This window comes from Haliotis rufescens, unplaced genomic scaffold (assembly GCF_023055435.1).
Source record: "Haliotis rufescens isolate VD_foot unplaced genomic scaffold, xgHalRufe1.0.p SCAF_76, whole genome shotgun sequence".
Lineage (NCBI taxonomy): Eukaryota > Metazoa > Mollusca > Gastropoda > Lepetellida > Haliotidae > Haliotis > Haliotis rufescens.
In genome coordinates this window covers 336464-350378 of record NW_025964368.1, presented here as the reverse complement: position 1 = coordinate 350378, position 13915 = coordinate 336464, and the positions used below count along the sequence as shown (strand labels likewise).

Below are 13915 nucleotides of genomic sequence, written 5' to 3'. Positions count from 1 at the left end.
TTGCATTTTACGTTTTAGCCTGCACCCCAGTGACCCCATTACCTTTACCCAGTGGTATTTTTAATGGGTGCAGGCTAAAACGGCACCTCAGCAAAACGTCACCGATTTCTCTGGCGAAAACGGCACCGCATTTGGCGAAAACGGCAATTTTAATTATACCCAACTACTAAAAATCAGAGACCATAAAATCTATTTTATGATCTCGGTAAAAATATACAGAAAATGATGTTGTTTTCTCCGTTTCAGGCACGTGGGATTACTTTCCTCCAAACCGGTGCCAAAATCCGTTCGACATAAGCACGGAGAACTATTTTTTATTTTATTCTCATATGGTAGTTGGCGTACTTTGAATGTGAAACACACGTCTACCCACCCTTAAACGACGCGCACACGCACGCACGCAATCACACACGCACGCGCATACCTCATGAAATCAAACTGCATGAGGAACAGTTATTACAGATCAGGCGATCCATACATCGCAACAGAAGACCTCGAAAATCCCAAAATATGTAGAATACCTTCAGGGAAGTAGTATACACATTAATTTTGAGTCACATGATAATATTTACGACCATCCCGGTAGCACCTGACTGAGAACAGCTGACGGTTCACTCTTCCAGCAGTTGGGTCATGGAGAAGTTGTCCGTGGTTGTCGTCTTGTCGGTCCTTGTAGCAGTTTATGCTGACACCCCAGCTAACTGTACATATGAAGATGTGAAAGGGACATGGATATTTAACGTTGGACAGAGAGATGGGGATCGCACGTTAAACTGCTCCACTTTTTGTAAGTTTTTTTTTTATTCCAAACGCCAAAATTAAATGTGAGCTTTTGATTCACACCCCCATGCACACCCCCTCCCATTTCAGTAAACGAATGACCCTTAGCGTTCTTACAATCAGGTTTCAGTTTCTGATCTAGAGAAATACCTTAAACAATTCTTTCCAAGGTGTCTTTTTCTTGAAGATTAATTTTAATAGTTTACTTGCAAAAAATATCCACAGTTATCAAATAAAAACTTTATATGTAAACATTCATTGAGAAAATATGTCTGAAAGATTTCTGCCTGTAACTCCTGCCTAACATTTTCCCTGGGTTAGGGCAACCTGACCCTAACCCTACAGAAATGATGATTTAATACTCCTAGCCAAGGGTTTTTATATTAATTTTATAAGGCAGGGGTTATCGGTTAGATTCTAACACTGGTTACGGCAGACATTTGACCTTTGTGTTTAATACTTCCACAGCATCTGGTGAGGAGACCCTAGAAGTGACCTTGTACTTCCCTGACCTAGCTGTGGACCAGTATGGGAATGAAGGATTCTGGACTCTCATTTATAACCAGGTACACTCACATCTAGGGCTGGGACGGTAACTTGGGTATTCAGGTCAGGTGGGTACTAAGTAGGCCCCGGGTACCCACAGGACTCCGCGGACCCGTGGTTAGTCACGTGATATATTGTTTAATGACATTAATTATGACAATAATTATCTTGAACGCCATGGTCACACTACAAGTCACTAATGTTCGCATTTCTTTCTGACTATGAACGCATTCCTTCTGACTCTTTTATGTTTGATTAAAGATAAAGCAACTTCAGTGAATGCATGACCAGATTGTTTTATATGTGTATCTAAATACATTGTGCCAAGGCTAAGGTCAAACTATTCCCAAACGGACATTTTGTACCCATCTCTTGAGACCAACAGCAGATGCCCAGGTAGGGAAGCGTAATAGAGGGTTGAGTACCCAGATAGTAAATTTAGACTCGTCCCAGCCCTACAAGCATCAGCATGATCAGTAAACTGTATGTAAAGTTTGTAAACACATGAGTACGGCTATTAAAATATTAAACATAAATGTCCACAAACAGTGTTCAACATAAATACCAGTAATGATCGCCATCATCGGCAGTCCTAACTGCATTTTCAAAGTCAAACAAATTTCTCGATTTTCCAGAAATTGTCTTTAATATGTTTAACCCATCAGAATGATACGTGTATTTGTCTATTTTATCTTTTCAGGGCTTTGAGTTTGTCATTGCTGGAAGAAAATATTTTGTTTTCTCGAAGTATGAATCCTCTGGAAAGCACGTCACCAGCATCTGTGATCAGACAATGCCAGGATGGTCACATGACATATTTGACAGAGAGTGGTCATGCATAATCGGGAAGAAAGGCAACCCTGTCCCACGCAAGACCTATGTGGATCCTCTTGCAACACGGTAAAACTCTTGTCTTTCTGATTGCAGATACTGTTATCTTTCAATGACTGGAAGGAGATGTACAGGGATGTGAAATTACTGTTATACAGTATTATCATTCAGTCTCCTAAAGCAACTTAAAGGCTAGTACTATCAATGTAGCAGCTTTGCAGATTTTTATACTTTACTTTATCACAAATGCTTGACAAAAATGACAAGATGTTTCTGTCTGCTCATCCAATTGATTATCTACAAGTGATGTCAGCATAGGCCTTATTAGTAACAGGGGCACGGGTGGCCCAGTCGTCAAAGGCGCCGCAATTCGCCGCGCAGAGTTGCATCCCTTGGTCACGCCAGAAACCTTTGATTGTGGGTTCGAATCTCGGTTCGCCCCGATTATGTTTCTAGGTTTGTCAGCACCATACCCATGCTCGTGGGTTTCACCAAAGTGGTAAACGTCTGAGACCTGAATCACTTCGGGCTTTCCTCCAACATTAAGCTGACACGCCGTGATATAACTGTGATACTATTAAAAGCGGCGTTAAACCCAACTCACTCACTCTAGTGACCTGAGGCAGATGTACAGAGATGTTATTTCACTGTTATCCTGTCTTCAAGTGACCTGAGGCAGATGTACAGAGATGTTATTTCACTGTTATCCCGTTTTCTAGTGACCTGAGGCAGATGTACAGAGATGTTATTTTACTGTTATTCCGTCTTCAAGTTACCTGAGGCAGATGTACAGAGATGTTATTTTACTGTTATCCCGTTTTCTAGTGACCTGAGGCAGATGTACAGAGATGTTATTTTACTGTTATTCCGTCTTCAAGTTACCTGAGGCAGATGTACAGAGATGTTATTTCACTGTTATCCCGTTTTCTAGTGACCTGACGCAGATGTACAGGAATGACCATGACTTCATCAACAAGATCAACAGTATGCAGTCGTCATGGAAGGCCAGGGCTTACAAGGATCAGGAACAATATACTGTAGGGGAGATGCTGAAAAGAGCAGGAGGCCGTGGTTCAAGGATTCTCTCGTATGTATTATAGGGAGATTCCCTGTGGGGATTCTTGATCAGTTCCAAGTTCCCACTACCCCATCATCTTGTATACCTAAGAGTGAGTGTGTATGGTTGTATACCACTTTTAGCGACATTCCAGCAATATGGCTGCAGGGTCATGGTGACACCGGAAATGGACATGAGACATTGTACCCATGTCGGCGCTCGACAAGCAAACGCTTTTACCACTTGGCTACCCCGACGCCCATGTAAGACTAAGAAGTGATCAGTGAATTTCCTGTGTGGGATATTGTTACAACTATTGCTAAATGCTGTGTAACCAAAATTCACTCAAAAGGGATTTTGCTAGATGAACAGATTTAGGACAATTGAGACATTACCATGTAACATGTAATAAATACTGATGACTAATTTGGAGAAAGCAGCATGATGAATTGTATCATATTTCAGGTTTATAAGTAATGCCATATTAGTAAATATATATGTCGTATATACCTAGGGCGTCATACTTCCTGTGTGAACATGTGATTGAAATACAAGCTGTGGAGCTCACTGCAGTCATATGTTGTACCGTCATCTGATCTTGATGGGAACACCCGAAGCTTCAACCTCATCATGTTTCGAGCCATGGTCCTGACATTCAATTGTTTTGTGATGCCTTCGCAGGAGACCCCGTCCTGCCCCGGTGACAGATGCTGTAGCTAGGGTGGCGCGTCAACTGCCGGAGTCTTTTGACTGGCGCAATGTCGACGGCAGCAACTATGTGTCTCCCATCAGAAACCAGGGTGAGATGTTTGAGGAGTTTGTATCATATATGAGGTGTTTAGCTTGATGGGCACTGATTAGAGCATTTGTATTGCTAGGCTATTTCATGACATCTGCACATTCTGACCAAAAAAATGATTTCCCCCTTGTTTTTGTCAAGATTGTGACAGGTATTGAATACATGACATTTTTTAAGATATATATTTTATTTTATATATATTTTATTTTATTTTATTTTATTTTATTTTATTTTATTTTATTTTTTATTTTTTATTTTTTATTTTATTTTTTTTATTTTTATTTTTTTATTTATTTATTTTTTTATTTTTTTATTTGATTTTATTTGATTTCATTTCTTATATTATTATATTATATTATATTATATTATATTATATTATATTATATTATATTTTATTTTATTTTATTTTATTTTATTTTATTTTTATTATTATTGATTTTTTAAAAATATTTTTTTTAATTTTTTAATTTTTTAAAATATTTTTTTTATTTTTTAGCTCATGGTGATATTTGCTAATATATTGGCCAGTGAACAATCCCAATTAGCACCCCTTCCGATTGATCAATATATTCGCGTACAATACGCACTCGTTTGTTATATGCACCCTTAATTATGGGCAATTAAATTCTGGAAAAATATATCTGTCGTACATAAATATTTCAGGCTGTCAGCATAAACCACTAAATTTATCATTCAACTCGGCTTTTTTCACGAAAATAATATTCTAATAAGAGCCCCCTATTTCTATGACTCTGGAACACGCCATCTTGCAGGTTACGGAATAAGGGAAACAAATAGTTGTCATGGCTACATCTAGTTTTACATGTAGCATGTCTGATGAGGTGTTAGTCTACTGGGGCTAGAAGTGAGGTGGGCAAGATGAAATTGCACTGTTTGACTCCATTCCCACTTAAGGCTACAGCTATCTCAGGCCAGTGTTACTGAATGAGAGTCATGACAGTCATAGTACTAGAACACTTTGTGTATCGAAACCAAAGTATATTAATGAAGTGGAAGATCATTATTGAATCATCTACATGCTATGAGATGGTAGCGTCCAGGTCACTGTTATAGTGTATTAAAGTATCTGGTGTTCTTGTTAGTGGAAAGGGGCAGTCGGGTAGCCTAGTGGTTAAAGCGTTTGCTCGTCACGCCAAAGACCCGGGTTCGATTCCCGACATGGGTACAATGTGTGAAGCCCATTTCTGGTGTCCCCCACCGTGAAATTGCTGGAATATTGCTAAAAGAGGCGTAAAACCATACTCACTCACTCACTCACTCACTGTTGGTGGAAAAGTCACAGGTGGCACTTTGGTCGAAGGGGGTGGTGGGGTAGCCTGGTGGTAAGAGTGTTTGCTCGTCACACCAAAGACCTGGGTTCGATTCCCCCACATGGGTACAATGTGTGAAGCCTATTTCTGGTGTCCCCCGCCATGATATTGCTGGAATATTGCTAAAAGCAGCGTAAAACAATGCTCACTTACTTTGGTCAAAGCACTACAACACTTTGTTAAAGGTTGCCTCCCTTTGCCATCGAAGGATAAGGATTCTTGGTTTGTCAGTTCCATACCAAAGTTCATGGGTTTTGGTACGCACCTATAACCTGTTTCATTTGGGGCTTACCTCACACATTTTAGCTGACACAGACCAGTGTAGCTGAAAACTGTTTATAGTTGCATTTGATCAAACTCACTCATTTACTTTTGCATGTGCTTATGAGAATCGCTGGAATTGCTACGTCCCTGAACTTGATGGCATTGTGTTTTAGCTGCCTGTGGAAGTTGCTATGCGTTTGCCTCCATGGCGATGAATGAAGCTCGTGTGAATATCATGACCAACAACACCGTGGCGCCAGTGTTCTCACCCCAGGACATCGTGGAGTGCAGCGAGTACTCACAAGGTGGGTGGGGTACAGCAACTTTCTCGATAGGAAGCTTGTATACCAGTGTTTGAAAATATGCATGAAGTCAAACATTAAATAGGAACAAAGCTCAAAGACCCAGGACGCTTCTTAGTTTAAAAACAATTGTACTAGGTGTAGCAGTAAGTTTGCTTTGCAGATATTTTGCCTTAATTGTGTGTTGCATGTTTTGCCACAAGACATAAATGGCCAAACAGACCTTAGTAGTCACAACATTCAGACCAATTGATCTGAATGCTGTGACTACTAAGGTCTGTGTCATGGCACTAAGATTGCTTTAGGGATTCTGGCCATGATAGGAATGTCGTTCTGGTCCAAATGGGAATGTGGTTCTGGTCATGAAGGGGATGTTCTAGTCATGATAGGAATGTGGATCAGGTCACAATAGGAATGTGGGTCTGGTCATGAAGGGGATGTGGTTCTTGTCATGATAGGAATGTGGTTCTGGTCACGATAGGAATGTGGGTCGGGTCATGATGGGAATATGGGTCTGGGCCTGGTCAAGATAGGAATGTGGGTCTGGTCATGATGGGAATGTGGGTATGGTCGTGATGGGAATGTTGGTCTGGTCATGATAGGAATGTGGTTCTGGTCATTAATTATAGGAGATGGATTTGATGCTTATTGATATTAACATTAATTCACACAAAATGAATATTTTTTCATTAACCTTTATATGTTACAGTAAATGTATATAAAATATGATTCACTCAGGCAATTTATAAAATGCCTAAATATTTCATTTTACAAATTGACTGATTAATCTTTCCTTTTATTTATCAGATTGACTAAAAATTAAGAAGTTTAAAAAGGTCCTAAAAACTAATTATGCTGGGATTGGAAGTCAGAAAATATGCAAATATACATGTACATTGACTTTCGTTTTCTTTTAATCTTATACTTTTTAATCACTGGGAGATGAAATTGAACATAAGAATGTTTGGCATTTGTTCTCATGGTAAAATAAATGGACCGATTTTTCGGTCAAATGGTAAAACATCAGAAATACGTAGGTGTTTTGTAAATTGCCTGAGTGTAAATTCCAGTAATTTTACACTTTGACTGATATATATATATATATATACTCAACTACAAAAGAAACGCACATGCCGGATAAGTTTGAAGGGTTATCTCTTGGAAACTATATGAGCTGGAAAGATATTTTTTGTAGGTGATTAAAGCCAAAATGTTGAATTTAACAAATCTATTCGTAATGACCAAAATTGATCATGCTAAAGTATTAAACATTAATTTTGCCTTTCTTTGAGTAATGCGTTTCTTTAGCAGTTGGGTATATACTGTGATGATCCTGCTTAGTCCCCCCCAATAATAAATGTAATGATCCTCTTTATGCTTATCACATGACATTACAAAATGGCTTCCGTATGTCCCAACACTTGACTTACTGCAGGGTGTGAAGGGGGCTTCCCCTACCTGATTGGGGGCAAGTACGCGGAGGACTTCGGGCTGGTGGAGGAGGCGTGCAACCCATACAAGGGCAAGGACGGACCTTGTTCCACAGTCGCCAGCTGCGGCCGTCGCTACTCCACGCGTTATGAGTATATCGGGGGATACTATGGAGCGTGAGTACATCTCTCTGATTTCAGCAGGACCTGTGGAGATTCCAGCTGAGAATAACCACCTGCACCCGACTCAACGCATTTGATTGATTGTGCATCATTAGAATTGCAGGGGTGTGGAAATATTGAATTTGTGAACTTGTACCTGTCTACTTGTTCGAATTATCATGTTTATTATCCCCCGCCATGAAATGGAAAGAGGATATAGGAATGGGTGCCATCCTTCGTCACATTTACTTTCCGGAGTAGAATTAAAAAACCATGAGAGATATCTTAAAGGGGAAGTGTACACGCAAAAATCACTTTCTTTCTTTTTCTATACAAAACGCAATTTTAGAATTAATTAGTATCTGTGTTTGAAAATATACACTCATTTTTTTCACAGTGAAAGTAGGAAGCTCACAATAGTGTGAAAATGATATGCCGTTATGAGGCCTTCGTTTTTCGAGCTAAACAGGCCTGAGTTATCCCCCTTAGATTATGACGTAATTGGTGCCAATTCAACTGGGTCCCTGTCTATTCTCAACGCAAAAGATATCAAGTACCAGTTTGCGGTAAAACAACATGGCCTACGACACACTCCGGCGCAGTGGTGACTCAGCATAACACTATGCTGGCTGGCATCTGAGACGCTAGAATCACACACCTAGACCTACACCACGTGAAGCGGCTCTAACAAAGCATGATGACGTCATAATGTTTATCAATTGGCACCAATGACGTCATATTGCAAGGGGCACAAGCCATGGTGTTTTTGTTGTGGAAATAGAACACTTGGTAAATGTGAAAAATATAAATCGTTTTAATGCGAAAAATATGTTAATTAATTGTGATATTTTTATATTTTTGTCTATGACACTTCTAGGTTAACACTTTTAATGTGGAAAAAGTACAAGAAAAAAAGGTTAATTTCCGTGTGAACTTGCCCTTTAACTAAACTTGGCACATAGATAGGCCTAGTGGTGAACTGGTGCCTTGGGATATAAAAAGAATTTATTTTTCGAGTTTCCATAGCAACGACTTTGACTTAGACAGAAAATGGAGGTAGTCTTCATTTCCGGAGCAGATCTTGAAAACCATACAATATTTCTTGCCTTGCACACAATCAGACATGTCATATTGGTGAGGGATTTCGGGTAGTTCATGCTTGTTACAATAGATGTAAATGTATTTCCTACCATTAATATTGAATTTGTCCTTTCCAAGGCCCTGATCAAATGAAAACTATGTCTTTGAACAGCCAGTACAACCTTCTTACAATATGTTCTGCAATGTCTCGAGATGTTTACACCTTTTCAAAACTATATTTTGTAATTATCATTTACATGCACTATATGAAGACCTGCTAAATTGTAAGGTTGTCTGTGGACAAATGTAGCTGATTGTTCTGTTTGTCTGGCGATCTCACACAATGAGTTGGGCAAATTTGGCAAGTTGGGTACTGGTATTTACTTTCCACAGCCCTGGACCGACCAGATCATTGCATCCAAAAATGGTCCGTCTGGCCCTGATTTGGTTATTCAGAGGCCACCATGCTAAAACTGGAGTATACTGAATGTGGCATGAAACATTTACCCACAGGGCTCCTGTTAATAAGTGAGGTCATTGAAAGAGATGAATCATTTGTAGATGCGTATATCAATATGTAATAAATGTTATACAGTAAACTATGTTTAGAACGAACTTAGTTTTTAGTACCGGCCATTTGTTGTATATATGCTGTATATATGCTTAAAATGAACTACGGTTATTATGAACTAAAATTAGTATTCCCTTTGAGTTTGTTATAATGGTAGTTTACTGTAACTCAAATAATATTTATCAGTTTAAGTGTATAAAAAATGCCTGGTGGTTTGATAGCCAGTCAAGTGAATGTAATTCAGAGGTCTTATGATGAGGAAGTAAGTATGGGAGGCTGACGTTTTCAAATTCTCCACCAGCTTCATTGTGTTTCTAGATGCAACGAGGAACTGATGAAGATAGCCCTGGTGAAAAACGGACCTGTCGCTGTCGGGTTTGAAGTGTACAAAGACTTCATGAGCTACAAGGGCGGCATCTACCATTTCACTGGACTGACAGGGTCATTTAACCCCTTTGAGATTACCAACCACGCTGTACTGGTCGTAGGGTATGGAGCCGATAGCGACAGCGGAGAGAAGTACTGGACCGTCAAGAATAGTTGGGGGCCTAAGTGGGGAGAGCAGGGCTTCTTCCGAATCCGCCGTGGAACTGATGAGTGTGCCATTGAATCACTAGCTGTGCAATCTTTCCCCATCATTTAATTTCATTCTCTGCCTCCCCCCCCCCCCCCCCCCCAGTCCTGATTCAAATATTTAATATTTTTATTTTAATAATCATGATAATCGTAACATTGAATTCTGTGATAGCTGTCATCCCTGGAAGAAGAAATACAACCAAACCTTTCCATGATTCAATTAATCAAAGCTATCTCACACCAAATTTATGCACTGTTCGGAATGATTGAGTTATAAACAACAAATGAGTTGGATATTTTTTATTGTTTATACATGTCATGTGATAGTGTGGCTGGTTTGTCAGACCCCCTTCTTCAGTGCTATAGATTATAGTCTGTTGTACATAGTGTATGAATGCTACATTGTGACAAGTGACGTCGGACAGTGCCTGCATATTTTTCTACATGTATATTTTTAAAAAGTTCTGTAAAAACCCCATTTTTTCCAAATATTACATATTTCTAGAATTTGTCTTGAAAACATACATGCAGCTCATTTATAAACCCTTATTTGAATACTTAGTTTTGGCGCAAGTTGTGCCATGTATATTTGAAATGAACATACTTGTAAGTCACCTTGTACCTGTGTACTGGAATGTCACTGACCTAGGGAGAACTTCATGAAAATAATACACGCTATTTGGCACTAGAAACTTACTCTTCATCTGTTAAGGGCATTATAGGTTGTAGCAGGATCACAAGGTAACGTGGGACACATAAAACCCCATGTACCCCTTGAGATCCTGCAACAATGAATTTATCTTACCGACATGTTTGAATATGACACTGTAACATAATTTAAACAAATTCAAAATTGATAGAAAACAGTCGTTCAATTGAGCTTGCGCTATGTCATGTGATTTCCATAGACTCGGAAAAAGCATGCAGCTTTTTGCTTTGAAACAGGATATAAAGGATTTATTTTGCCTTTCAAAAATGCATGTGCAGCCTGACTTGCTGATGGCAGGCAGGGTATGTGATTTATTTCCCCCCTGAGGACATTAGTCCCCTTCAAGGAGGGATACAGGGTGAAAAGGATTCATTCTGCCTCTCAGAAATCCATGCGCAGCCTGTCTTGCTCATGGTGGGGTATAAGGTATTTACTCACCCACTGAGAATTATATTTCTCTCCAAGACGGGATACACAGAATTTTATCAAGATCATGTGAACCAATCAGATCTCATCATTCTGACATGGAGGTATGATAATGAGCTTTTTCCAGTTTCTTCAGTTAAGCTCTCAGGGAATGCCATGTGATGTCCATTGTTGCACAGTGTAAATAAATGATACTGATAATTTTATGGACAAACATCTTGTCAGTAAATCACCATGTTCTCTCAATATAGGAATATAGGTAAGAAGAACTAAAGACATTTCAGAGTTTATTTACAGTATACATCAGCAATGTACATTCCATCGTTTTTTTATAAATTTCAATAAAAATTTCTCCATCATTCAATTGTATTATGTTATTTTTCTCACAACGTTTACCATGTTTATTCTGTGGTCTGACATTTAGGAAGAAAGTAAACTGGAGTAATGATCCTAAACATATGGCTGAAAAATCAGGGCTTGTCAAAAATCATTTTCAGGAAGCCATATGGACCAGTGTTTCACAAAAACACTCAGGTCCTACAGATATGCCAGCAACTACAACACATCACATTTTCATGTCCTTACTTGGAAGTATTCTGCCCTTTCATTCAGTTAATGGTTAACAAGATAAAAAAATGACATCTCATTTCTTTCCACGAGCAAGTTGGACCCCCTTGATAATGTTAATTCTACATCATGTCACTGTAACTAAGACAATTATGTTCCATTCACAACAAACACGTGTTCTGTAAACCATCATTACGTTATGTGCTGATCATCAGCAATGAATATCTGCATATCGCTCTTTCCTAGAACACGGGGTCGGGATCTTGGTCCCTGATGGCAGCGGTATATCGAGGAATGTATCTGCATATCGCGCTTTCCTAGAACACGGGGTCGGGATGTTGGACCCTGATGGCAGCGGTATATCGAGGTTTTACTTTATCACCAGTCTGATGCTCACTGGCATGTCGAGCATTCATGTCATGCCATGTCGTCATATTGTGACATATGTAAGGATTCCAACCCAAGATTATCATTTGAGGATATAGTATTTTTCTCCTAAAAGCAAATTCTTCATATACTTCAAAATTACGATTTTAGGCTATTCCTTTACATATTAATAAATAATATAACTTGCATGTGTCATGGATTTGAATAAAATCAAAGCAATTTGGGGTGGCTTAAGTAACCTTACAATATTAATTCCTTTCCTGTGTAATGTTACCGTCAAGCTTAAGGATCATTGATTTGTAACACTTTTCCAAACCTGGATCTTGTAAAGACCGGGCTGAACTCCAAATGAATATGGAATGCTTTCTGAACACCTGGCAATCTTGGGTGAGAGAAAATCTTGTAAGTTCTTTTGGCATGACAATCAAAGTACCAGCTTTATTCTGATCCGTGGTACAAATGTTTCACACAACCACACCAAAAACATCTAAAGCCACTGCGCAAAAACCAGTTGTTCAAATGTTTTTGTTCAATCTTCACAACATGATTCGACATGATTATCCTGCTTGCTACTGGAGATGATCAATAGTCCATGTGTTTGACACTTGGACAGACGGTTGTAAATCAAACGCTGGTTTGATGTTTTCAATGATGACTTAATCGTCATCCCCTTGAACCAGCAATGAATGCCAAACGTCTGCAATGTTTGGTGTGTATATTCCATAATACATGATCCACCGAAAATTACATAACATTCGGACAGACCAAAAAGCTGCCTTTCATTGAAATAACACAGTTGTCCCCCTTGACCGATACTTCTGCAGATGTTGTTGGTCATTAACAAGGACAAATTTATCCTGACATTATTATACACAGAGGAACACATGTTTTGTATCGATCAATCGGAGACATCAGCTAGATCCAACCTCCGGAATTTATCAAGGTTGTAGAAACAAGCTTTTACAATTTTTCCTCCAAAATATCGCCCATTTAAGTCCACCAGTGCTGAAAAAAAACCAAGAACAAGCTAGTATTATGATCACAAAATGCACTAAACTTGACATTTACCATCTTGGACTTATTGATATAAGCACCCTGTTCCAAAAAGGCCCATAATTTCATATCACTTTTTATCACTTCAACCCAGATATTTCCATCTCTTCTGCAGCTTTTTTAATTGAGGTTCTTATCGTAAGAGGCAACTAACGGGATCAGGCTCGCTGACTTGGTTGATGCATGTCATCGTATCCCAATTACGTGGATCGATGCTCATGATATCAATCACTGTATTGTCTGGTCCAGACTCGATTATTTACAAACCGCTGTCATATAGCTGGAATATTGCTGAGTGCGGCGTTAAACGAACAAACAAAAACCAACACTTGGAATATGGTAAACTTTGCCAGATTAAGATCTATGAAAAGAAACTGAATACCCCAATCAAGTGTTGATTGTACTTCTACAGCACTGAAATCCAGGGCCCAGCCCACAGAGCGATCTTTCCGCTAACTTCCATTCTTTAACACTGACTTATGACAGTCGTAGCGCTAAGATTGTTTAGTGGAACAGAGCCCAGTCTTACGAATGTCTGGTAATTACGCACAGAAGAATTTATTGACTACCTTCTCTCATAGTAGTAGCACAGGGATTATACAGGGCATGTACTTAACCACAGACAAGATTTTTGTTTGTTTGTTGTTTAACGCAGCACTCAGCAATATTCCAGCTGTATGACAGCGGTCTGTAAATAATCGAGTCTCGACCAGACAATCCAGTGATTGACATCATGAGCATCGATCCGCCCAATTTGGATTGATGACATGCATCAACCAAGTCAGCGAGCCCGATCCCGTTAGTCGCCTCTTATGACAAGCATAGTCGCCTGTTACGGCAAGCATGAGTACAGTTTTCAAACTCAGTCTTGCCAATTATCTTTTAGACAAGAATGTAAACTTTCCAGGGCCAAAACAAAGTAAACAAATGAAGGTACGACACTAACTTCCAAACTCATTTGCGATCATGACCAGTAACATCAGTGTGTAAAATTTAATTTCCCTGACTTAAACAGTTTTTGAGAAAATTTGTCCTCTTTGAGAA

General features: G+C 39.1%; 2 protein-coding genes across 3 annotated transcripts in view; one reads left to right on the top strand and one right to left on the bottom strand.

Moving 5' to 3' along the window:
• The first annotated feature begins 557 nt into the window (after nucleotides 1-557).
• Nucleotides 558-11228, top strand: LOC124122018 (dipeptidyl peptidase 1-like). Its single transcript, XM_046485177.2, has 8 exons — nucleotides 558-787; nucleotides 1249-1346; nucleotides 2027-2226; nucleotides 3089-3244; nucleotides 3896-4014; nucleotides 5782-5913; nucleotides 7346-7517; nucleotides 9472-11228. The coding sequence occupies exons 1-8, from the start codon at nucleotides 634-636 to the stop codon at nucleotides 9794-9796; spliced, it is 1356 nt and encodes a 451-aa protein (XP_046341133.2). The 5' UTR covers nucleotides 558-633; the 3' UTR covers nucleotides 9797-11228.
• The window catches only part of LOC124122042 (splicing factor 45-like), a 21431-nt gene continuing 18188 nt past the window's right edge, over nucleotides 10673-13915 (bottom strand). For both annotated transcript variants that reach the window (XM_046485204.2, XM_046485206.2), the window contains exon 13: nucleotides 10673-12823. In XM_046485204.2, coding sequence (XP_046341160.1) covers nucleotides 12717-12823 — 107 coding nt within the window. In that variant the 3' untranslated portion in view covers nucleotides 10673-12716. The remainder of the gene's footprint in view (nucleotides 12824-13915) is intronic.